This window comes from Sus scrofa, chromosome 4 (genome assembly GCF_000003025.6).
Source record: "Sus scrofa isolate TJ Tabasco breed Duroc chromosome 4, Sscrofa11.1, whole genome shotgun sequence".
Taxonomy (NCBI): Eukaryota; Metazoa; Chordata; class Mammalia; order Artiodactyla; family Suidae; genus Sus; species Sus scrofa.
In genome coordinates this window covers 112,433,212-112,457,104 of record NC_010446.5, presented here as the reverse complement: position 1 = coordinate 112,457,104, position 23,893 = coordinate 112,433,212, and the positions used below count along the sequence as shown (strand labels likewise).

Below are 23,893 nucleotides of genomic sequence, written 5' to 3'. Positions count from 1 at the left end.
GCTATCTGGGGTGTTTTTATGTTTGTCAACAGAGAGTACCCTGGGACCTCTTATAGTTATATCATAAAGTAATAGGTAGGAATGGTGTTTTTGCATTTGGATTCCCAAGAGATTGACTTATTCTATGTATTCTGCAAAGAGATTAACTTCACACCTCCGCATTATCTGTCCACTTTGAAGAACTGAGTGTTAAACTCTTTGATGGCAACACTGGACTTTTATGAGAGGACAAGTTGGAAAGGTCATAGCAACAAGAATGATAGTGATGACAGTGATGATGATAATAGCAATTGCTGGCATTTACTGAGGTCTTACTATGTACCAGGCACCATGATAAGCTCATTTAATCCTCAACGAAAATGCTGGAAAATGCACCATTCTCATTACAGAAACAAGAAAACAGAAGTAAAAAGAATTTATGTAGGGTCAAGATGTGAATTCCAAGAAAAACAGTTCTGTGCTCTTCTTTATTACAGGACAGGCTGATTCTCCTTGATAGAATAACTATTTTTTCCAACTCTCTAGGCTTGAAAATGATGATTCTATCTAACACCCCCATGCATCACTAGTTTGCAGCTTACCAGGCTTATTTTTCCCTTATTCCTAACACGTTCCTATGTTTACTAATTTCTATTTACCTTCTAACACATAGCTCTGTTTAGTCTTCCACTCAGGTTTTTCAACTTCATTTGTACTTGGCCTTCCACACTTTTATGGCTGCTTTAGAGGGGGGTAACATACCTTGTTCATTCTTTGTGTTGCAGTTATCAGCTCTAGTCTCTTGTTGAACATATGCTTGGGTTTGCTTAGCTCCTTAATAATACTCACAGCTTCTGAAGTTCCCATTGTGGCTAAGCAGTAACGAACCTGACTAGTATCCATGAGGACGTGGGTTCCATTCCTGGCCTTGCTCAGTGAGTTAAAGATCCAGCATTGCTGTGAGCTGTGGTGTAGGTAGGAAACGTGGTTTGGATCCCATGTTGCTGTGGCTGTGGCATAGGCCAGCAGCTGTAGCTCTGTTTCAACCCCCAGCCTGGGAACTTCCATATGCCGCAGACATAGCACTAAATAGACCCCCCCCCCAAAAAAAAAAGAATAGTCACATCTTCTTACGCTGGTTTCTGAGGATTCTGTTTTCCCTGTAGGATCTCGGGCCTTTATTTTTTAAATTAATGTTTAAGAAGGATATTTTGGCGGGGGGGGGGGGGAGAGGCTAACTGAATTTGTAATGAAATAGGCAGACATTGACTGGAAGATGTTAAAGAGAGAAATAAGGAAAAACCGAGAGAGGTAAAGAAGCCTAGGCAGGCCACGTTTGGGATCAAGCTAATGGAAACTTGGAATGAAGTAGGAAAGATTTGGAGCTTAGTAATTATGACATTGTGAGATATTTAGAGAGATGAAAATAAAGAACTTCAGAATCTTTTGTTGAACATTCTGAATTAAATCTCTGATATTTTCTTGATTTTTCAATGACATTGGATATCAAACTTAACATTTTGCAAGTGGAACTCTCCTGGGATAGGCAGTGATGGAGTCTCAACCTTATACAAGTTGCAGACAGATATCTTATTATCAACATTTCCATTCTCTTCTAGGCATTAAACCTTGGTGTCACGATTGATTCTTTTTCTTTGTTCTCCATTTCCTGTCAATCTAATTCTTGCTGATCTTTCATCACCTTTCTGTTCACTTTAGTCAGTTCCTTGTTTTCACACCTAGATTATTAAGGCTACCTCCTAACTTGCCTCCCGACCTCCAGTTTATTCCCCCTTTGATTATGTCCTGCTGTAGTTATCATGACACTCCACTACTTCTAAGGATGTCTCCGTTCCTCCCTTCTAGACTTCAGTGGAAAGAGACTCACCTAACCCTAGGCTAGTTCTGGATCCTTTCTGGCTTCACAATGAAACCTTTAGATTTGGAAGTGAAGTATGAACTAATGTTTGAGATTCAGGTAGTAGCTTTCTAAATACAGAGAGAAGTTATCTTTGCCTGATGTTCTGGAAGCAATCATGCAGCATATAGAGAGTTGAAGACATTAGAAGACATACAATTGCTTTTTCAGTTTTTGAGACTTTTCCTATTTTGATAAACAGAGAAGCTAATAAAAGAAACAACTTGCTTTATATTCATTTGTTTTCTCATCACTTATTTACTATCTACTGTGTGCCAGGAATTGTGCAGATTGTAAAGGTATGTCCAGGATTATCTGCATGTCCACCTCTAGAATTCTCTCTGTGTATTATTTTTTGATTCTTCTTCATGGCTTAGACAAGATTATTCTTAATAGGACTCATCTTGATCCTTTTGTTTGCTCTAGAAAGAAATATGGAAAGCCAGTGAAGAAAGATGTGCATGTCAATCCCAAACACTTCTACCCAGTCTTCAGTGCTTTCTAAAATCAACTTCACATTGTATATTTAAACTTATCTTCCACTACCTCACAGCCCATGCTCTGCCCTATCAAACATTAGGTTCATTTTATTCTTTACAGATAATTCGAGTAGGTCCTGTGACACCTCTGAACCTTAGGTTCTTCACCTGTAAAATTAGAATATTTGCCTCACAAATATTGTGAGGGATTGTTAGGATTAAATGGAATGGCATATATAAAGCTCCTCGCACAATTCCAAACCATGAAGGGTGTTCAGTGATTATTGATCCCTTCTCCATTCCAAAGAGAGAATGAATGTCTCTGTCACCCATGCAAACCTGTGACATCTTTGAAAGCCAGGACTCTGCCTCCTCTAAATCTTTCATAATGACTTTGTAAATTGTATACCACCCTTTAACAGTAAATTTTGGCACATATTTTCTGCAAATTAGGTGATTCATTTCTACCTCGCCTACCCAAAGTCATCCTCTATAGTATATTTTCTTATTTTCGAAATGATGCATTTTTCCAATTTTGCCTTGCTGCTACATTATTTGATAAGGAAGAATCAACCTTATATAATCTAATCTATAACATCTAACATAATGCTTGGCACATGAGAGTTGCTTAATGTTTTTTGTCATTGAATTTGCTTTGGTTCCTGTTGATGCTCTGGTAAACTAACAACCACTTCAGCCTTACAAAGAAACGAAGATTATATATATTGTTGGTAATATATGAGAAGTATGTTTGAATAACAGGTATTGATCTGAATAATATAGATTCACATTTTAATGAAATATTAGTATATAATATCAGTATTTATATAGATACAAATATTATATGAACCATATAAATATATGGTATGAAATTGGGCAAGAAAATTAGACTTAGGGAAAATGTATTTCAGGGTTGGAAATGCTGAGAATAGAACATCTTAGGGGAAAAAGGGGAATGAAAAGAAGGAATGGGAAGGAAGAAGAAGAGTTGTTTTAGATCATTGGGCCCTAAAATATACTACCGAGGTCCCAGACAGTGGCAAGACTAGGTTTTAAGAGCCTAGAGCCTATGAAGTTCTGGAGCCCTCATTTAAAAAGAGATATATAAAATTGCGAACGCAAAATTAGGTACAGTTCCTGAGAAGCAGCCTGTGTAATTGAGTGACTCTGAGCTGTAACTTCATTAGTTTAATAATGAATCAACCTCTGGACCCAGGTAAATTTTTAGGATCTCTGTAATTAGGAGAGCAACTTAAGCTGTAGCACAGTAAACAAAGACCACTCCCCTCTTCCAGCAAAGTGTGTATACTTTCTTGTTGTCCACCAGTCTCGACCTTACACAGCTTACATTTTTTAAGGATTTGCACTACTGAGGCACTGCCATGCCTGGGCATTTTAAAATTATAAAAACATCATTTGCTGTTTCTTCCATCAGTTTTATTTAATTGTCCATAATTATTCAAGAATAAATCAAACTCTTGGTATTCAGCTACTCCTTTAAACTTGAAAGGATGCTGTGGCTTAGATAAGTAAGGCAAGACAGAATGAGGAAAAGAGATCTTCAGCTCTAAAGCCACTAGGAGAAATACTGCCATGACTGATGGAGAGAAATGAAGATCAAATGGACACCAGGAAAGGACTGGGACATAATTGCAGCTCATGCCATTTGTCCTTGTCCTCCAACCTTACCAGAAGTCCCAGTAACTGTATCAATCACACAGAGGCACTCCACACTTGCAGTTGTACTCTTTTGTGTTTCTTGGGTTTTATTTATTTATTTTTTAAATAAATAAAATGTATTACATCAGAAAAATTCCATCTACAACTTAAGGAGCTAGGAAGTTCTTTAAGCTTGGTTATCTCTTGATCCCTCATCACCAGCCTATGGGCAAATCCTTCCATCTTATTCCATACTTTAAATCTACTTAATTTGTCCTGTTTCCTCCTGGTTTTCCTGTTTTTCGGTTTTCTTTGTATTAGATCCATTAGTTTTTGCTGCATACTTATTATGGGCCAATTCTTCTCATAGAAATCTGGTGGAGGATACATAAAAATAAACAATTGGAATTTAATGTGATGTGTTGCATGATAATGCATATGGTCCACTGTAGATATACACACACACTCATAACTTGGTATGATTGACTCATGAACATGAGTGAGTAAAAAATATAAAAAATACAGAGGCCGCGTCTTGAAGGATCTTACAAACTGAGCTAAGGAATTTGAATTGTACTCCTGACAGTAATGGGAAATCTGTTAAAGAGCTTTAGGAGGGGGCGTGATGCAGTTAGATTTAGATTTAGAAAGATTATTGTAGCAGCTATGTAGAGAACAGGTTATAAGAGGACAATATAACATAGAGAGAGAACATTTAAGAAGCAATTACGGTAATTCGGGAGAAGGATATTTTTTAAATATTTTAAGTATTTAAAAAACTAAAGAAAGCATTGGCAGTGTGAGCAAAGCTGTGGTGATTGGTTGCATCTAGAGAACTTGGCTGGTGAACAGATTGAAGAAAAAGAAAAAAAATTATAAAATAATTCCCAGGTTTCCCATTTGGGAAATGGGAGAATTTGGTGTCATTCTCAGAGTCAAGGAATACAAGAGGAGGAGCATGTTTAATGCTAACTAATTATTGAACACTCACTGCATGCCAAGGAGATGCTAAGCACTTAACATGCATTATGTAATTTTATCTCAAATTAACATCATGGAGTACATAATATTATATGAATTTAAAGAAGAACTCAAGGCTCAAAAAATCAAGAAATTTGTCCAAAATTACATAATAGCTAAATGGTAGAGCTAGAATTCAAACTTCGGCAGATCGAACCGAGAGTCTTGGTTCTTAATAAACAATACACCACTGTTTATGTAAGTGTGGTGTACAGAGTATCTACATCAGGATCATATCATCTAGAATCCTTGATAATTAGGTTCCTGGGTTCAACCCAATCTTTGGAAACAGAATTCCTGTTGAGCTGGGACTGGACTCACCAGGTGTTTCTTATGCATGTTAAAATTGACCTACCATTGCAGTACATAGTATATATTACGATTTGGTGGAAGAAGGATGACAAGTTCACTTTTTTTAAGAATATAGAGATTTTAGTGTATGGAGAATGCCACCGATTTACCATAGGGCTGAAGTGCAGCCAATACTTTCAGGCTGGAATTTGATGCTGAGATGGTTAACTCAGTTCTCAGTCTTGATAAGGCTGGTGGTGCTGCAACTACTCCAGGGTGGTTTGGATGAAGTATCATACACAGGAAGGGTGGTTGAAGGGGATAAATTATCACCAAGCAGAACCCCCCAGACACTTCCTCCTTCCTACTCCTGTGCGGTGGGTTTGTTGACACATACTTTCAAATATGCCCCATGCATGAAATATCTCTGTTGTTTCCCTAAAAACACTCACAATTTTTTTTTTGCATTTTACTCCATAAAATATCTGATTTAATATAAAATATATTTAACTATATACCAAGGGGTGAAAATCCTAGAAGGCATTCACCCTCCAGGACACCTGATGCTCTAAGAGCATGAATAACCAATTTGAGAAACACCTTGCTTGTTTAGGTCCAATCTTCAGTACTGAACTGTAAACATTTTATTGTATTATTTCTGTGTTTTTCACAGTGCTTGAAAAGTAGCAATGGTACCTGGTAAATGTACTAATGAACTTGGAAGAGAGGTGCTTGAAAGAAATAAGGAGTATGAAACATGAGAACAGACTCACCAAAAAGCAGTCTCTTTTGAGTGTGACATTAGGAAGGCCTCTCCCTGCTTCTCATGATTAAGTGATCACTTCAACAGAGGACACTTTGGTCATCCTGTGCTCTCTTAGAGCTGGTAGTGTTCAGAAGATGGACTTCAAGCAGATCTTGGACTTGCTTTCCCATGTGATGGAAAAAGGACACAGTTTTTGAGAATGAAGTCAGACCTTTCAGGATTCAAAACACTCAAACGAATTCTCACAGTTGCATGATGGTGCCGGGACTCTGAACGTTCCCACCATTGTGGTATTATACACGCTTTGTTTAAGTTACTTTAACCTAAACTACTGACAGCTTGCTTCAGCTTTGTGTTATTACCATTAAAATGCCTGTGTTCTGGCCTATTTTGAGAATGTCTGTAAGGCAAAATACTGCACCCAAGATTTATAAATGATATTTTTTAAGAAAATAAATAGTAAAAAGCCATTGCCTTACCAATTACAGCAGTGTTAGCTTACTACAGTGTTTTTGCTATATTCACTTTCAAATCCACTTGATTTTATGAATATTTATATCTTCTTCAGTACATGCAAAGTAATGATTTAGATTGCTATATAGGAATCCATTTTTGTGGCTTGTGGCTTGAGAATATTGTTGGCTGCCTCTTAGACATGGGGTCTTCTTGACCTTTGCAGCCTTCGTGGGTTAAATATACTGACCATGATCCTCTGTGGGGATTTATACAGGTGTCTGTTATGGCCCATAATCTCTGATACGGCTTCTAGCATTCTTACTGTAGAAAGGTTAAGCCCTCCTGTCTTTATTCCTGAGTGAAGATAGTCCGCAATGCAGTTAGTGTTGTCAGCAAGCAGATGAAAATAAGCAACAGCTTCAGTTAGGTTTTAAGCCTGTGTCTGGCTGGGAGGAATCTTTGTGATAAGCAAGAAGTTTCATTAGAAAATGGAGTAGTCAGTTTTTACCTTTAGAGTTACAAAAGCAAAATTCTTTATCATTCTTAGATCAGTAATCATTCTTATTTAGCCATACTTCCAAAACTGAAAGTGGGGACTCATGCTCTGACAAATACATAAGTACTTTTGTAACAGCGGTTTCAAACTGCTTTTCCGAATGTTATGAGACAGTGCCATAATATTTAGGCTGTACTGTTACCCTGTATATGCCCACACTGGGCCCCAACTTGCCAATGAATAAGGCAGGTTACAAAGTGAGATCACTGCCCTTTGTTCCCCAAGAAGCACATGGACAACAGGAAACACACTGCCTTCTGGGCTCTTCTCATCTAAAGCCTGTCGGTATTGGTTGGTGCTGACATTTATCTTTCAGATTTCTGGAAACGATGCCCATTCTCTTGGTCTGTACTCACTTCTGGTTCTGATTTCCCTCCGTTCTCTCCAGTGTTGGTAACAAAGCTGTAAGGCCTGAAGGGGACACCTCAGCATGACTAAATAAACAGTATCTTCCATGCTCAAAGTAATCAGAATTTCATCAGAGAAGTCCTAAAAGAGCGGCCTTTCCTTATTACTATAGTCAAGCAAGAATCCAGAAATTTTAAGAAGTGCCAAGAAGCAACTGAGAATGGGGGGCCCTCCAAGCAAAAATTATCCCTCTGATACAAAGAGGTCAATCCCAGCCTCCCAGAAACTGTTCCTGCTTGCTTGTCTCCCACTACGTGGTATTGAAGGAGGAGAAAAGAAAGCCATCCCCTGACGGTGATAGGCCAGCCTGGCAGCTAAAGCATTGTTCTCAAGGTCCATTTCTCTAAGAGATGAGCAAGGGACTGTGCTACCAGTTTCTTCACCCTTTGAAAGCCTTGCTTTGCAAAGCCATAGAGATATCTATTTCACAGTGATGTCCATTTCATAGAGGGGACAGGTGGGGAGTGCTACCCCAGAAGGCAGTTTCTACTCCCCGTGCCTTTGTATCTTTTTTTTCTTTTTATTGCCACTTACCAATAAAACAAGCAAAGACCAGCCAGATGCAAATGGGTGTGAGGCAGCCCTGGCTCAGTGTTTTTCACAATCTATGTAAGTGTTAACCCAAATGCTTCTCACAACCACATGTAAGTACATGCCTGCTTGGCGTGTAACGTACAGTTCAGTAACAGATCTCCCATGAGAATTCTCTGTAGAGCCAACTGTCATTCCCAATAGTCTGCCAGGTGGTAAAGCTTGGAAAGGCAAGTTCAACATGGTAGGACTCACAAGTATTACACTGTATACTGCTTAGGTAGGACTTTCTTTTTTAAAAGAAATCCCTCCGGAGGGTCTAGATCTTAGGTGAAAGGATGTTCTTTGCAAAGTGTCATTTGTCAGAAGGAAAGCACTTCTATCAATAGAAATAATAAAACAGGTCTAAAATTTTATGTCTCTAAGTTCTAAAAGCCCATTAAAGAAGAGTAACAACAATCCACTTTGGTTGCAAAGTGCAAATTAATAACTAACTTCATTTCTCCAGAGGTAAAATATTAACATTTTTAAATGAAATTAAGCATCACAATCTTCTAATTGTTATGGAAATATTTAGTAGCAATATCTGTTTAATTATTTAGGCAACTCTTAATGGTGTAAATATTATCAGCACAGTCATAAATATTTTCTGCTTTGTCCATAGACAATCAGCTAAGGATCTGTTGCTTGTAGGACTTAAATTAAGACTATTTAAGGCTGCCTGCTGGCCACAAAATAATTACTTAACACTTGCTAATGCCTGAATCTGTTAGATTTAGCAGCAAGAAATGTTCTTTGCTTTCACAAGTAAGAAGTTATTTTTCTTATATAAATTTTATTTGTTAATGGTGTTAGAGAGGATTAGGGTGTGGTTGAAGTAGATGAAAACTTAATTAATCTAATCCCTTTAACAACAGCTGTTTTCATATGGATAGTTCTCTCTAACAACAGTACTGTAGATCACACCCATGTGAAATATTTCCAGTAAATATTTTGGCCTGTAATATGTCCTCAAGTTTTCTCTTTCTAGAATGGTAAGATTTTCAGCGTCTTCAGCTTTTTTCTTTCTCTGTCTCTCTCTCTCTCTCTCTTTTTTTTTTTTTTTTCCTTTCACCTTATATTCAGGGTTTCTTCTTGGCACCAGAATATATTTTTTTTTCTCTGCTCATTTTCTCTCAATGTCATTGTTTCTCAGTAAGTTCTGTTAATGACCATCAAATCATTAATCTCCTAAGAAAGCATGGATGCTTTGACATAAGAACAGTTCAGGAGTTCCCGTCGTGGCGCAGTGGTTAACGAATCCGACTAGGAACCATGAGGTTGCGGGTTCGGTCCCTGCCCTTGCTCAGTGGGTTAATGATCTGGCGTTGCCGTGAGCTGTGGTGTAGGTTGCAGACGCGGCTCGGATCCCGCGTTGCTGTGGCTCTGGCGTAGGCTAGTGGCTACAGCTCCGATTAGACCCCTAGCCTGGGAACCTCCATATGCCGCGGGAGCGGCCCAAAGAAATAGCAAAAATACAAAAAAAAAGAACAGTTCAGTTTTGTGTTTGTGTGTTTTTTGGTTTTGGGTATCTTCAGTCATTTGGAGGAGATTCTCATTTGAAATGATTTGTTTACCCATCAATTTCAATAAATTGTTATGCTGCTGAAATTATCACTAGGAGTAGAATCAGATGAAGGATGAAACTGTTATTTTGGTCAGCCTATGATTATCTCCTGTATAAATTGGGAATTGTTCTTAATCTGCTCAAATGTCATATTGTCCAGGAGAGACTTTCTCTGACCTCCCAAAATAAAAGTGCAGTCAGTATCCCTTCTCCAACACCACTCTCCCTGTTAATGGGCTTTGTTTTTCTACATAGCAGTTATCATCATGTAACACCACAAATCATTATGTATCTGTTTATTTAGTGCATCTCCCCTAAGATGGAAGTTCTTCTGAAAACAAGGACTTGCATTTGTTTACTGTTATAGCGTGATAGCCAGTACAAACGTCTTAAATATAATAATAGCAGGCAGTCAGAACATTATTATTGAAGCACAAAGATTTTCTTTCATTTTTTTCAGGTGCCTAAAGCACCATATCAGTGCAAAGAAATGAAATTCTCCCCTTTTCTTGGAATGCATTTTGATGGTTGACAAGTTGATGTAAAAGTAAGCATTTGTCCTGGGCTGGTTATCTTCTCGGCCCAAGTGGAAGGATGTCCCTCTGGAACAGAAGCAGAGACAGTGCTGGGTTTGGCCATGTCTTCACTGAAAAACTAAAACTTTGGGCTGTGCCCTGTTTTTTGGCATCTACACCTTTACAATTTTAAGAGTAATACAAAGCAGACAAGCTGGAAGAATGCTCTCCAGGACTCCACTTACGTGGTATATGAATAGGAGTTGCTGAAACAAAAAGGAGTTCCAGAGTTGAATAAGTTTCTGAAAGTAGGTAGTACATTAAGCTGAAGAAGTTTCTTAACTCCCAGGCATCTCATGTGTATAATAATGTTCATCAGGGTTTTTTAAGGAGCCAAGACCTTAGGCTGGTGTTTTCCAAACTCCTTTGGTCACAGGCCCTTCCTTTCTACCAGCCTACTCTTGTTTCTAAGACTAGGTTGCACCATGGGGAAATTCATTAGCTTAGGAGTTGAGTGGGCCAGGTCAGGCATAGGAAAAGTAGATTCTGGCTCCACCCCTTACTCATTCTTTTATATGACCTTTGGCAAGTTACTTATCATTTCTCAATGCCTCTATGTTTCCTGTTCTGCAAGGTAGGGTTGACAAGGATTAACCAGGATAATGTATGTAAAGCAACTAACCCATAAGTTCCATAAATGCTAAATAAATGCTGGTTGTCAACATCTTTTATCAAAGGTAGGAATGAATGCTTTTCAAGCAGTTACCTTCAAGGATATTTTCTAAGACAGGTTTACTAGTAAATTGACCCATACCCAGAATCATCCATCTGTGCCTCCTTCTTTGTCTCAGCACCTGAGAAGCCCTGGAAGTCAAAGAAATGCTATCTTCTGGAGTTTCTTGGTGGCTTAGTGGGTTAGAGACTTAGTGCTGTGGCTTGGGTTGCTGCTGTGGCAAGAGTTAGCTCTGTGGCCCTGGAACTTCTGCATGTTTTGGGTGCAGCCAAAAAAAAAAAAGGAAAAAAAGAAGAAAAATGCTCTTTCAACAGGACTTAGTACAAATGTCTCATAACTCACTTTGGTGTATCCTGCAGAGTTGATTTCCTGTGTTTCGATACCCTTGACCTCAGATGAAGACATTTTTGTCAGGAGAAAGGTGGTAGCATCCAAGCTAATGATTGTGCAGCTGGCTACATGCTGATAGATTTTGAAGTGACCATATTTTTTCAGTAAATTTCAAATGAAGGTGTGATTTGTGTAAATCTGACCCCTTCCAGTAAAATGTGCATTTCCATATATTTAGAATTTATAAATCCTGACAGATTCCACAATATTTATAGCCCTCCATAAAAAGCCTTTGCCAGTTTGCAGAGCTATGCATTTGGCTCTCTGGTATGCTTTAAAGAGTTTAAATAATAATAAATTTGGTGATTTATTCCACCTGGAACAGAAATTTATTTTCCCCCCTTGGCTCATTTTGAAGGGGATACTATAAATAGTGCCACAGACGCTGGGATCAGGAACAGGGAATTGAAATTTGAGAGAGAAGAACAGAAACATTTCCATTATCACTGATGCCTTGAATATATTTTTAAAACAGTTCTTTTCCTCAAATAATGTACCTTCTCTCCTTTCTCCTGCCCCATCTCAATTATACTGAGTCCCCCAAACCTGTTGCCAGCTCTTGGATTCAGTTGCATTAATGGCAAAGAGAGTGAAAGTATCAGCTGACTAGGTTGGAGAAAGTTGCCTCTAGGGAGGCCAAAGCAGTTCTCCAATGTTCATCTTACATTTCACAGGCGTCAGCTGGTAACTGAGCATCGATGTCTAATGTATAAATTCATTGTTTCAGACCCAGCTCATGCATTCTGCAGGTATGATGAAAAGCTCTCAATTCATGAAAAAGAAAAAAAAAATCTAATTGTAGTGATAAGAGAAAGCCTAAGGACAATATCAGAGAATTGATTCTTTCACCCATCCATGCTTATAATTACCCAATACAAGATAATTGGGACACATTTGAATAGTTGACTCCAAATGATAACAGGCATTTTTTTAAAACACAAAATAAAGCAAAACGGGGGAGCCAGTTGTTTGCCAAAGAATCAGTCTACCGATGACACCTGAGTGCAGTCATGTGGTTTCACCTAAGTGGTGTTATAACTTGTTGTGCTATGGCAAGGAGACTTATTTCCAGCTTCTTGTGTGAGTGGACTGTGACAGAATTAGGCTTTGTGTGAGGGAAAAAAAAAAATAATAATAATGGCTAACCTCCATGGATAGCTGACCATGAGCCAGCACAGAGTAACACATCAAGTGGCTGGGACTCTTTGCAAAAGCCTTCTAATTAAGTGCTGGATTTTCCTGTCCTGATAAGTTGGAGCCCACCTCCACCCCAAGCCTTTCCTGAGCAGTCCCCTTGTCTCCAGCTAATAGGGTGGCAGATGTTTCGACCAAGCCCCAGAGCCTGTAGTGTACCACATTTTAATGATTTGTGGTGAACAAAGTAAATGCTTTAAAAGCAGGCTCTATGAAGCAGGCACCCAGTTAAGTATGATGGATTCAAGGTGAAGCAAAAAGAAGCTGAATGTTGTATGGAGGTATTGTCTCCCAAACAAGACATGGGTACCTGTGGTTCATCACTAATTCCAAAGCTTTGCCTGAAAAGTGACTTTTTCAAAAACTGGGCTCTTGAGGAACGTCCTTGAGGCGTGGAGGAATTTCCTTGCTTTTCTATAGCATCTCTCTAAGAGGACGCAGAGGTATTGAGCTGTTAGACAGTTGCTCAGCGTCTTTGTGCTTGTGGGATCACATTATGGGTCTCACACATATGGGATAAATAAACTGTTTTCATTTTTTAAAGACCATGAAAGGAAACAAGATGAGAAAATTGCCATATTGCCTTTAAAAAAAAAAAAAAAAAAAGCTATTAAAGAGGAGAATCCAGTTAGGGCAAATAAAAATGACAACTGCAAACAGGTTTCTTTGTTTTTTTTTTTTTTCCTTTTTCTCCTAGCCTCCTAGTCAGCACAGCAGTAGGCAAGACTTGTGTCAAACCAGTGTTTTGATGCACCCTCTTTTGTTCTTCTTCCATAGGGCAACCCCTACATGTGCAATAACGAGTGTGATGCAAGCACCCCAGAGTTGGCACATCCGCCTGAGCTAATGTTTGATTTTGAAGGAAGACATCCCTCCACATTTTGGCAGTCTGCTACGTGGAAGGAGTATCCCAAGCCTCTCCAAGTTAACATCACTCTGTCTTGGAGTAAAACTATTGAGCTCACAGACAACATAGTTATTACCTTTGAGTCCGGGCGTCCAGACCAGATGATCCTGGAGAAATCTCTTGATTATGGACGAACATGGCAGCCCTATCAGTATTATGCCACAGACTGCTTAGATGCTTTTCACATGGATCCTAAATCCGTGAAGGATTTATCACAGCATACAGTCTTAGAAATCATTTGCACGGAAGAGTACTCCACGGGGTATATGACCAATAGCAAAATAATCCACTTTGAAATCAAAGACAGGTTCGCGTTTTTTGCCGGACCTTGGCTACGCAATATGGCTTCCCTCTACGGCCAACTGGATACAACCAAGAAACTCAGAGATTTCTTTACGGTAACAGACCTGAGGATAAGGCTTTTGAGACCAGCCGTCGGGGAAATATTTGTAGATGAGCTACACTTGGCACGCTACTTTTATGCGATCTCCGACATAAAGGTGCATGGAAGGTAAGAAAACAACTGTTTGACGTGAACGAGAATGGGTGTGTTCAAAAGAAAAGACCAGTTTGTTGGTTCCTGCAGCTGTAGAGTGACATTTGTCACTTTCTTCTGCAACATTTTCTCAGGAACACCATCCTAGAGGTAGGTTTTGAGGCATTTGAGATTCTTCTAACTCAGCAGTAATTTGTGATCTCAGGCTTGTTGCCACTGAACCTGAACTTGGCAGGATTTCTTAGAATGTAAACCAAAGCCAAAAAAAAAAAAAACCCACAGGGAACTCCCTAGGTCAAGGGGTGGTTTATGTCTTTAAGGCAATGAAGCCAGGGGGAACAAAGCCAGCTCTGTAAAAGAGACTAAAAAACAAGAAATACATCTTACTCTTGGTTTTGAATGCCAGACAGGGTTTCAGCATGGTGCAACTCTCTGTTTATGTTTTGTTATGTTGTACAAAAAAAGTTCCGGAAGTGAAAGTTGTATCTCTTTACATTTATTAAGTCAGAGCCAAAAGAATTTAGGAAACACAGCGCCTTTGTTAAAGAGGGCCAAGCTCTACTTTTTAGGGTTTTAGATGATATTATCATAAAAGGATATGCTGTCATTTAAAATATAAACTGAAGTCAGACCGCCTTCATTTCGTAGATCACCTATAGATGGACCAGAGCTGAAATACATTAATGGTCACAGTCAAGCATAGCTTTGTTTTGATAATATACCAGAGACAATTAAGCAAGTTTCCAAGAATTTTTGAAGATGTTTAAATGGAAAAACTTGAATAAGGAGACCAGGACCACCAACACAGAAATTTTCAACTGGATTTTTAAGAGTGGTATGCTGCCAGAATAGCCAACTGATGGAAGTTGAAGCATGAGATAATTAGCTGGGAAACTAAAGGAACACAGTGGGGGGCGGGGGGGGAGCATAGCAAAGCAATAATCATTTTAAAATGCCAAGGGAGCTTTAAAGCAAAAATATATGAGGATAAGAATATAAATAGTACATATATCATGTAGGTTTAATTAATCATAAAAGCTAAACAGATAAGGCAGAATTCATTAAATTTACTGGCTTCTAGCATCTCTGAGGGCAGTGTAATCCTTAGAGACTAAGGAAGTGTTAAGACTACCTGGGCTTTCAGAGAGCTGTCTCAATCCGTCTTTAATAATGGTATTATTGTACTTGTGCACTAGACAGAAGAAGTGGCCATTGCAGTTAAGGGTGGACCATAGTGGGCACACAGAATTGAGTGGTGGGCATGACCTCAGTTTGGTGGTAAAGGTTTCAGAATTTTGCCTAAAGGAATCTTATTTACAGAGAATGGCAGGAACTGTTGGCCACCTACTATCAACTTTGTTCTAGCTTCATGTGTTTCATGGAAGGGTCAAGAATCTTCAGCTATGGAGCCACTTTAAAAACTTGTAACCAAGGTGAAGTTTGATGAAGTTATCTTTAAGGCAGAATCATACTTCTGAGAGAAATATGCACAGGCACAATACTAAGCTTATGAGTTCCAGGGTTCATATAACCCCAGGGTGTGACAAAGGAGCAATATGGAGCTATGACCTTAAATATGAGGGTGCCTTTTATAATAAAATGCAGCTATTGTACTCGTGGATATTTTAGCAAAAGAAGGTCAGTTTCCAGTATCTTATTCCTGGGAATGTGTGCAAAAACAGATGATGTTGATATCATTAACAATAACATACCACAACAAAGTAACAAGTATTCTGCTTCTCTACAAGAACAGATGTCAAAATTAATAAATTGAGATTTGAATTTGAATCCTAGTATGATCCATACTGTTAGGTAGAGTCATCTGAATTTCTTTACAGTTTGAGAAATCTTTAATCCAAGCAAAGATCTTTACAACTCAACTTCTCTTGAAACTCTTATTTTCCAGTTAGAAAATAAGGCAATCTTGTGATGCTTTTTGGTTGGGAAATAACCATTGTCGGGGCTCATTTCTGTCATTGAATATTCATGTTTTCCCTCTGCTTATTTAAGAGAGTGTAAAATACACTTTAAAGCTATGGGTATTTTTGTGCATTCTCTATTGCAATCAGACCTACCCTCTCTCAAAGGTGGCACGTTAGAAATGTAGAATCCCACCTGATGTATCCTTTTCTTTTATCCCTCATCCTAATAGTATTGTCCAGCTGCATTTCAGTGGGTCTGAGGAGTTTGGAAGCCCTCTTCCCCTTTCTGGGACTCACCTCCACTGTCTTTTCCTGTTCACCAGTCAACTGTAAGCTGGTGAGGAAGCAGCTGGGCAAGAGAGAAAGGTCCAATAGAGGTGAGACCCTTCCAGAAGGATCCACTCAGTCACCTCCAAACTCTGTCCAAATTCCTCAGGACAAAACGGTTGCTGGCATGGACTGTGCTCGGCGCCAGATGGCTGGGGTATTTTTAGTCTTCGGGGAGGGACTAAAGAAGCAAGGCCTGATGGTTCGGGCGTGCCTCCAGCTTTTAAGTTATATAAGGAAGATGGTGCCGCTAAAGGGAACGGTTGAGCTGTTGCCTGGTGCGTGGCCCTTTCAGCCCAGAAACTGACATACCCTTGAAAATTTCAGTTGGGTTAAAATCCTGGGTTGTTTTTTTCCTCCATAGCAAATAATCTGGAGGAGAATTGAGCATGAATTGATGATCTCTAAAAGAAAGTTCTAAAGGTCTCTTTTCAAGAATATCATGATATAAACTTTCTAAAACATAACTGAGGCCTTTGCTTCCATCAGCCCACCCCTCCACCGTGCGTGAAATGACTGCCACATTGAACTTCCTTTGGCATGTCTACATCTGATCATCATTGTGATGTGTCTACCTGTCCCTCTACCTCTACCCTCACCGTAATGTGAGAACCCATGAGCGATTTGGAGAAAGTGGGTAAATTTCCATGTAATAGTGGACAGATAATACTGCAGATTTTTTCACCCTGAAACATTAAGTTATAAAGCAGAAGAGTAGCGCGTCTTTGTTTGAATTGACTTACTGTGAATGCCAGTCTCTATTTCTGTGCACATGTGGACCTGGCCTTTATGTTTTATGCTGGCTAGTATTTTTTGGCATTAAAAATGTTTTGATTGTCATTAAGCTAACATAGCATTTATGTTCTTTTTAGCATGTGACACACCTGATAGCTAGTTTACTGGTGACAGCTATAATCACATCCTAAAAGTTTTATTCCTCTTTTGCTCCATACTTAATTTTGCTTCCATTTACTCCTTGTTATTGTATATTTATTAAGATAATGGAGGAAAAAGAGGAAACATGGCTGTTGGCAATCTCAGCGACTCCGTGGTACTTACATTGTTCAATAAACCTAATAATCTGCATGGACTAATTCTGACTTATGGACGTTCTGCTTCAGTAAATCAGGGTGATTTTCTCTAGTGAATAATAGACGAGTGCAGTGTGCCAGCACCTTAATTAAAGAGTGGCTCTCTTAGTCTTGATCTCATTTTAATTTACAGGGTAATACTACAATAATATTACTAATGGAAGGTACATTAAAGGGCATCAAGTAGCATTAACTGTATTAAATTATGGTACTTGTGTTAATTAACTGCTGAAGCAAGATGGTTCTAATGGCCAAAAAGGTCGTCGAATGCATAAATAAAACCTACCCAGATGAGGGGGTAAAAGGAGAAATGAAGAGTAGATGTTTGTTCTGAATGTCTTTTTATACGGACAAGGAGTTAAACGCCCAGGCTGTTAAATGTAGATAATGTCCAAAATGTTTTCTTAGTTATACAGTTGGAAGTTTTGATTTTTAAGTGTCTTGTTTCTGTCTAAACTTTGCAGATTTAAATTAATTGAAAAGTGAACAGTATATTTGTCAGATGTATGTACTTGCTCGAATAAAAATTCAGTATTATTTATTGTTTCTTTGAGGTGGACAGTTTCAAGGAAGTAGTGTGATTTATTGTGATAATTATTAAATCTGAAAGACCAATGAACATTTGATAATATGCCCATTTATTTGTAAGATATGCTGTCAGCACTGTATCAAGGTACCAGGTTTAGACATAAGATAATAGAAATTCTTTTTCAACTTCAAGGGCGTTAGGACAGAATTGTAAGAACCTTCTCAGTGGCCTAGAAAACTCTAATGCGCATATCCATTTAGTTGCTTTATCACGCAATATTCCTAATCATAATTATCAATAATTTTTTTTTCTCAATGGTGTTTACTCATTTCTTACCCCCTGCACGGCCCACCCAAGCTCCTTATAGGCAGTTGGCTGTCAATTGCTATTTAAAGAATTAACTTTTCCCTGTATACCTCCATTTATCTTTTAAGAAAGGAGCCAGGGAGCACGAGCACAGAAGCTCTGTTTCTAAACACTTTCAGTGCTTTCTTCATTTCACTGCTGTCTCAGCTCAGAACTGCTGCCTCCCTGCCTAATCCCAGGACCTGGAAAGGTCCGGGGACAGAAACATTCTCTTTGGGTGTCAGGAGTGAGAAAGGCCCCCTACACTCTCTCCCTCAGAAGGAATCTGATTTTTTTTTTTTTTTTTTTATTTTTGTAAACCCTCACTGTTTAAATGTCACTGCTTTGGTATTTGCCCTAATTAGAACAAAGTGAGGTTGAAATTCACTTTCTTGAAGCAAGGCTTTCAAGGTAGTGCAAAACTTTGTGATATTAGGTAAGTAAGAACACCTGAGGAAGTTTAAAAGCATAAAGCATAAGCATTCCTCAAATTATCTCAAATAATTTAGAAAACACATGCAATTCAGAAGCGTTCTGCCAATGTCAAAAGCCTGACATTAATCCTGTAAGTTCTCGTAGTCTTTTTCCTAGCTGCAATTTGAATGAATCCACCAAAATATTTACTCTTACCCTCTTCTGTGAGAGGCATCCTGTGGGATGTTTTTGAGGCATTTATCCAGGCATTTGTTCATTCTTCTCAATGTTCTAATTATTGAGATTGGGCTTTACTACTGCTTAACAGACTCTGCTTTCTTAACATCTTCCTTCTTTCTGTTACTCAAAGACTTTGCCTCTGCCCTGGGACAGAGGCTGGGCTAGGCAGTGATGATGTGGAGATTCAGGAGGCATAGTCAATTCCTTCAAGAAGCTGATAACCAGAAGCGGCCCAGACATGGAAACTAAAAGTGACATGACAGCTTGGGTTAAATGCTTATACCATGTGCCTGTGTAAAGTGTGCACTAACCAGGCAGGAGATACTAATTTAATCTGGGAAGCCCAGCAGATCTTTGACGAGGATAACATTTGCATGGTATCCTGAATATGTGCCTTAGAATGCCATGCAGCCAGTGCAGAATGGATATTCTAGATTACAAATTATGCTTACAAACAGCACAGCATTTTGAGGAACTCTAGGAGTGAGGAATTGGTAGAATTGACAAATCCTGCGAGATGCCCTTCTGTCTTCTCCCCATGGATCTTCAGCACCTCCAAGAAGCCTTGAAGGATTCCTGCGTCTTGGCCTCTGAGACCCTCATATCCTAGGAAATCTAAAATTATATAGGTTCTCACATACCAACTAAGTGCAGGTGAGAAGCATTCTAAGGCAATGGTGTTAATGAATAGTCTAGTGTGGCTGTATTAGCAAGGAAGTTCAGAGAGAGCCAAGGAGAGCTGTCACATTGCTTAATTGTGGAGCAACTGGAACTCTTAAGTCTGGATGCTCAAGTGGAGAGTCTGTAAAAGCTGTCCAAATTCCACAAAAGCCATCAGAGCATAAGGGTTTTAATATTGGCTTACAAAGTGAATAGAACTTGGGAGCCAATTAGATTTCAAAGAAGGGAAGGGTTTAGTAGGAATCCAAGAGGAGAGTCCAGCTAAGGATTTTAAAATCCTGCTCAGGTGTTCCAGAGAGACATCTGCATTGGAAAAGTAGATTTGAAAGTTGTCGCCTTACATGTGATAGTTGAAGTTTAGGAAATGGATGATGTTGATATGATAGGATGTTTTCCCTTATAATTTTATAAGTGACTATGATCATTTATAGAACATATACATAATTCTGTGGAATATTGTCATTGAAGAGCTACTTTTTGAAGGAAGTTAAGAAAAAACTCAGAAATAGAACATCATAAAGTAGGGAAATGAGTTAATTCTAATAGCCCCTATTAGTATTTAAATAATAATGCTTTACATTTGTATAGCACTGAGGTTGCAAGGTTCTTGTAAGATAGCTTCTTTTCTCTAATCCTCACAAGTAATTTGTGAGGCAGGTGCTCCTTAATCCCATTTTACAGATGAGAAAACTGAGGATCAGAGAAGTTCTGTGACTTTTTTTAAAAAGTTCAATGTATGAGAAAGTGACAAAAATCTGGTTGCTAATTACAAATCTCATATCTTCTTTTCATTATGCTCTTGTAGCCACACTAGCCTGAAGTGAACTCAGCATATATAGTAGACCCAGAAAAATTTTTTTTTTTTTTGCCTTTTTGCCATTTCTTGGGCCTATGCCAGAGCCACAGCAATGCAGGATCCGAGCCGCATCTGCAACCTACACCACAGCTCTCGGCAACGCCGGATCCTTAACCCACTGAGCAAGGGCAGGAACCGAACCCGCAACCTCATGGTTCCTAGTCGGATTCGTTAACCACTGCGCCACGACGGGAACTACCATCTTTTTTTTTAATTGAAGTATAGTTGATTTACAGTGTTGTGCCAATTTCTGTTGTACAGCAAAGTAACCCAGTCAAACATATATATACATTCCTTTTCTTATATTATCTTCCATCATGGTATATCCCAAGACTTTAGTTATAGTTCCCTGTGCTATACAGTAGGCCCTCATTGCTTATCCATTCTAAATGTAATAGTTTGCATCTACTAACTCCAAACTCCCAGTTCATCCCACTCCCTCCCCTCACCCCCATGGCAACCACAAGTCTGTTTTCTATGTCTCTATGTTTCTATTTTGTAGATAGGTACATTTGTGCCATATTATAGATTCCACACATGAGTTATATGGTATTTGTCTTTCTCCTTCTGACTTGCTTCACTTAGTATGATAGTCTCTGGGCACATCCATGTTGCTGCAAATGGCATCAGTTCATTCTTTTTTATGGATGAGTAGTATTCCAACATATATATGTACCACATCTTCTTAATCCATTCATCTGGTGATAGACATTTTTACTGTTTTCATGTTTTGGCTATTGTGAATAGTGCTGCAAGGAACATGGGGTGCATGTATCTTTTTGAATTGATAGATGCCCAGGGATGGGATTACCTCATGATATAGTAGTTCTATATTTAGTTTTCTGAGGAGCATCCATACTGTGTTCCATGGTGGCTGTACCGACTTACATTCCCAACAACAGAGTGGGAGGGTTCTGTTTTCTCTACACCCTCTCCAGAAATTGTTATTCATAAACATTTGTGGTGGCTCTTCTGACTGGTGTGAGGTGGTACCTCATTGTAGTTTTGATTTGCATTTCCAAAGGAGCCATCTTCCAATGGCAGCAGTGGATTAATTAGTCTTGTGGCTCTGCTCTTCTTGTAATATTTAGGAAGCCTTCCTCTCCGTGATATTTGACCCCGGACAAGTATCCTCACTTTCCTTTTACAAAATATCTACGTGAATACCTGTTTGCTTATAACCAAAAGGAGTCTGAAAAGGATTTTCACCTTTATTTAAAAAGGAGAAAAGCAAAAATAGTGACTGTTCTGCACCAAGCCCTTTTAGAGGCACCATGCAGCTGGAGCAGCCCAGGGAGAGCAGTATGGCCAAACTCCTTCCCTAGGAACTACACCCAGCATCTCAGCATCATGCTGCTATAGCTTTGAACCATGTTGGTGAGGTTCTCTGTTCCATTTCAATTTATTCCATGCATCTGTTAGCAAGGTATGTCCTAAGGTAAAGACTACTTTTTTACTTTATGCCATTTCAGCTCACAAAAAGTTTCACAGCCCTACTTTCAGATAACAAAGGAAATCTGCCTTTTGTTATATCAGATTGCAGTGTGTTTATCTGAACTCTAACTTCTTTGTTTTTATCAACTTTATAATGTGTAATTGGGCTAATTTGTCGTATTGTGTTAGATATGTGTTTCACTGGTGAAATAGAATTATGATGATAGTTGCTCATTTTCTGAGTTGGAAAATAAACCAGATTTTCTCATTATTAATTTTCCCATATGTTCCCATAGACTTTTAATACCTGCAATACTTCCACTTAACACTGAAACACACCATAAACATTAATAGGTATACTCAGAAATGGCCAAGTACATTAACTTACTTTAGGAAGGTTGATTCTCCAGTTGAGGGCAATCAGCTTTTCGTGTTAACTTCCACACATTAGTCAACATTCTCTCTTCTGGAACTGTAGTGAATGTATGCTGCCTCTTTCATATAATAAAATTTCATACATTTGCAGTCAAGTGATCCTACCCCTCCAAGTCTTTTTTTTTTCCCCAAGTTAAATTTAACCATTCTATCACCCCAAATTTTTCACTTTAATTTCCTCTCCTTTTAAAGGGAAAATGAAATTCAATAAATAAGAACATTCAGATGAAAAGCTTAGTAACCATGTTAAAAATAAAAAACAACACAAAGCATTGCTACTTAACTCCAGTGGAAATGCTTAACATAAAGATTTATGGTCTGCACCCATGTTAAGTGGACAAGAGAGTGCTATTTTAAATTTGGGATCTATTTGTTAAATCATTGAGGATTTCTTGAAAGAGAATATATGCATAAGCAGCTCATTTGCCTCTGAGCTTTGTACCATTATAGGAGAGAATGTATCTAATAATTTCTCCAATTAAATTATGACCTTCATTAGTGCACAGAAAAACAACCCAGTTTAAGAGCTTGTCTCTTTAGCCTTAACTCCCCAGTGCCAGAGATTTTCTTTAAACTAGTGGGTCATTAAAGGAAAGATGTCTCCTTTTTAAGAACCTGAAGGATTTTTAGGCAGAATACCACATAATAAAAGAGTGAGATAATTTCCTTCCTCACTTAACTCAGCATTCGTATAGGAAGTTGCATTCTGGCTACATCTTTGTGCCCAAACAGTGGGAAACCGGGATGTACTCAACTTTTCTGTCTACCTTCTGGACCTATGTTTTTTTTTTTATCCTAATTCAGTGGTTGGCATCTTTGGAAGGCCTCCTTGGTTTTTTTGTTTTGTTTCGTTTTGTTTCATTCCTAGGATCAGAGGTATTTCCTGAAACATTAGGCGGTCGTGGCCATTGGTTGATATTTAGTATGGGTCTTTTTGTGGCTATATGTGATCAGTGGTTCAGTAGAAACATCGTACACATTCATTCTTCAAATACAAGAACAAAAAAGTGTTAAAGTCCTGTCTTTTATCATAGTAATTTGATTGTGTAGATAGATACATTGATTTCATAGCAATATAGGTATACATTGCAATTCATCAACACACTTTTATTTTTTTATTTTTACTTTTTTTAGGGCCACAACTGTGGTGTACTGAAGTTCCCAGGCTAGGGGTTGAGTCGGAGCTACAGATGTCAGCCTACACTACAGCCCTAGCAATGCAGGATCCGAGCCGCATCTGTGACCAACACCACAGCTCACGGCAATGCTGGATCCTTAGCCCACTGAGCAAGGCCAGAGATCGAACCCACAACCTCATGGTTACTAGTCGGATTCACTGCACCACAATGGGAACTCCCATTAAGTCACTTGCAGAAGAAAAAATGTTAGCTTAACCGGAACTAAACTCACTGCATATAAATTCATGATTGCTTTTTATAGGTAAGAAACCATAAGTAAACAAAATAAAGTATCATTGGCAAAGGAGAAAAGGAAATTTTTTTTTTGCTTTTTAATTTTTATTTAAACATTTTTATATAATTTTAAAAGATTACTTCCAGTTAGTTATTTTCAAAATATCATTATATTCCTCATGTTGTACAATATATCTGAGCATATCTGACACCCAGAAGTTTGTATTTCACCCTCCCTCACCCCTATATTGCCCCTCCCCCCAAAACTGGTGACCACTACTTTATTCTCTGTATCTGTGAGTT

General features: G+C 38.6%; 1 protein-coding gene across 10 annotated transcripts in view; it reads left to right on the top strand.

The window, feature by feature from the left end:
* The window catches only part of NTNG1 (netrin G1), a 334,884-nt gene that overhangs the window by 158,678 nt on the left and 152,313 nt on the right, over window positions 1-23,893 (top strand). For all 10 annotated transcript variants that reach the window (XM_021090114.1, XM_021090111.1, XM_021090115.1 and 7 more), the window contains exon 3: window positions 13,279-13,919. In XM_021090114.1, coding sequence (XP_020945773.1) covers window positions 13,279-13,919 — 641 coding nt within the window. The remainder of the gene's footprint in view (window positions 1-13,278; window positions 13,920-23,893) is intronic.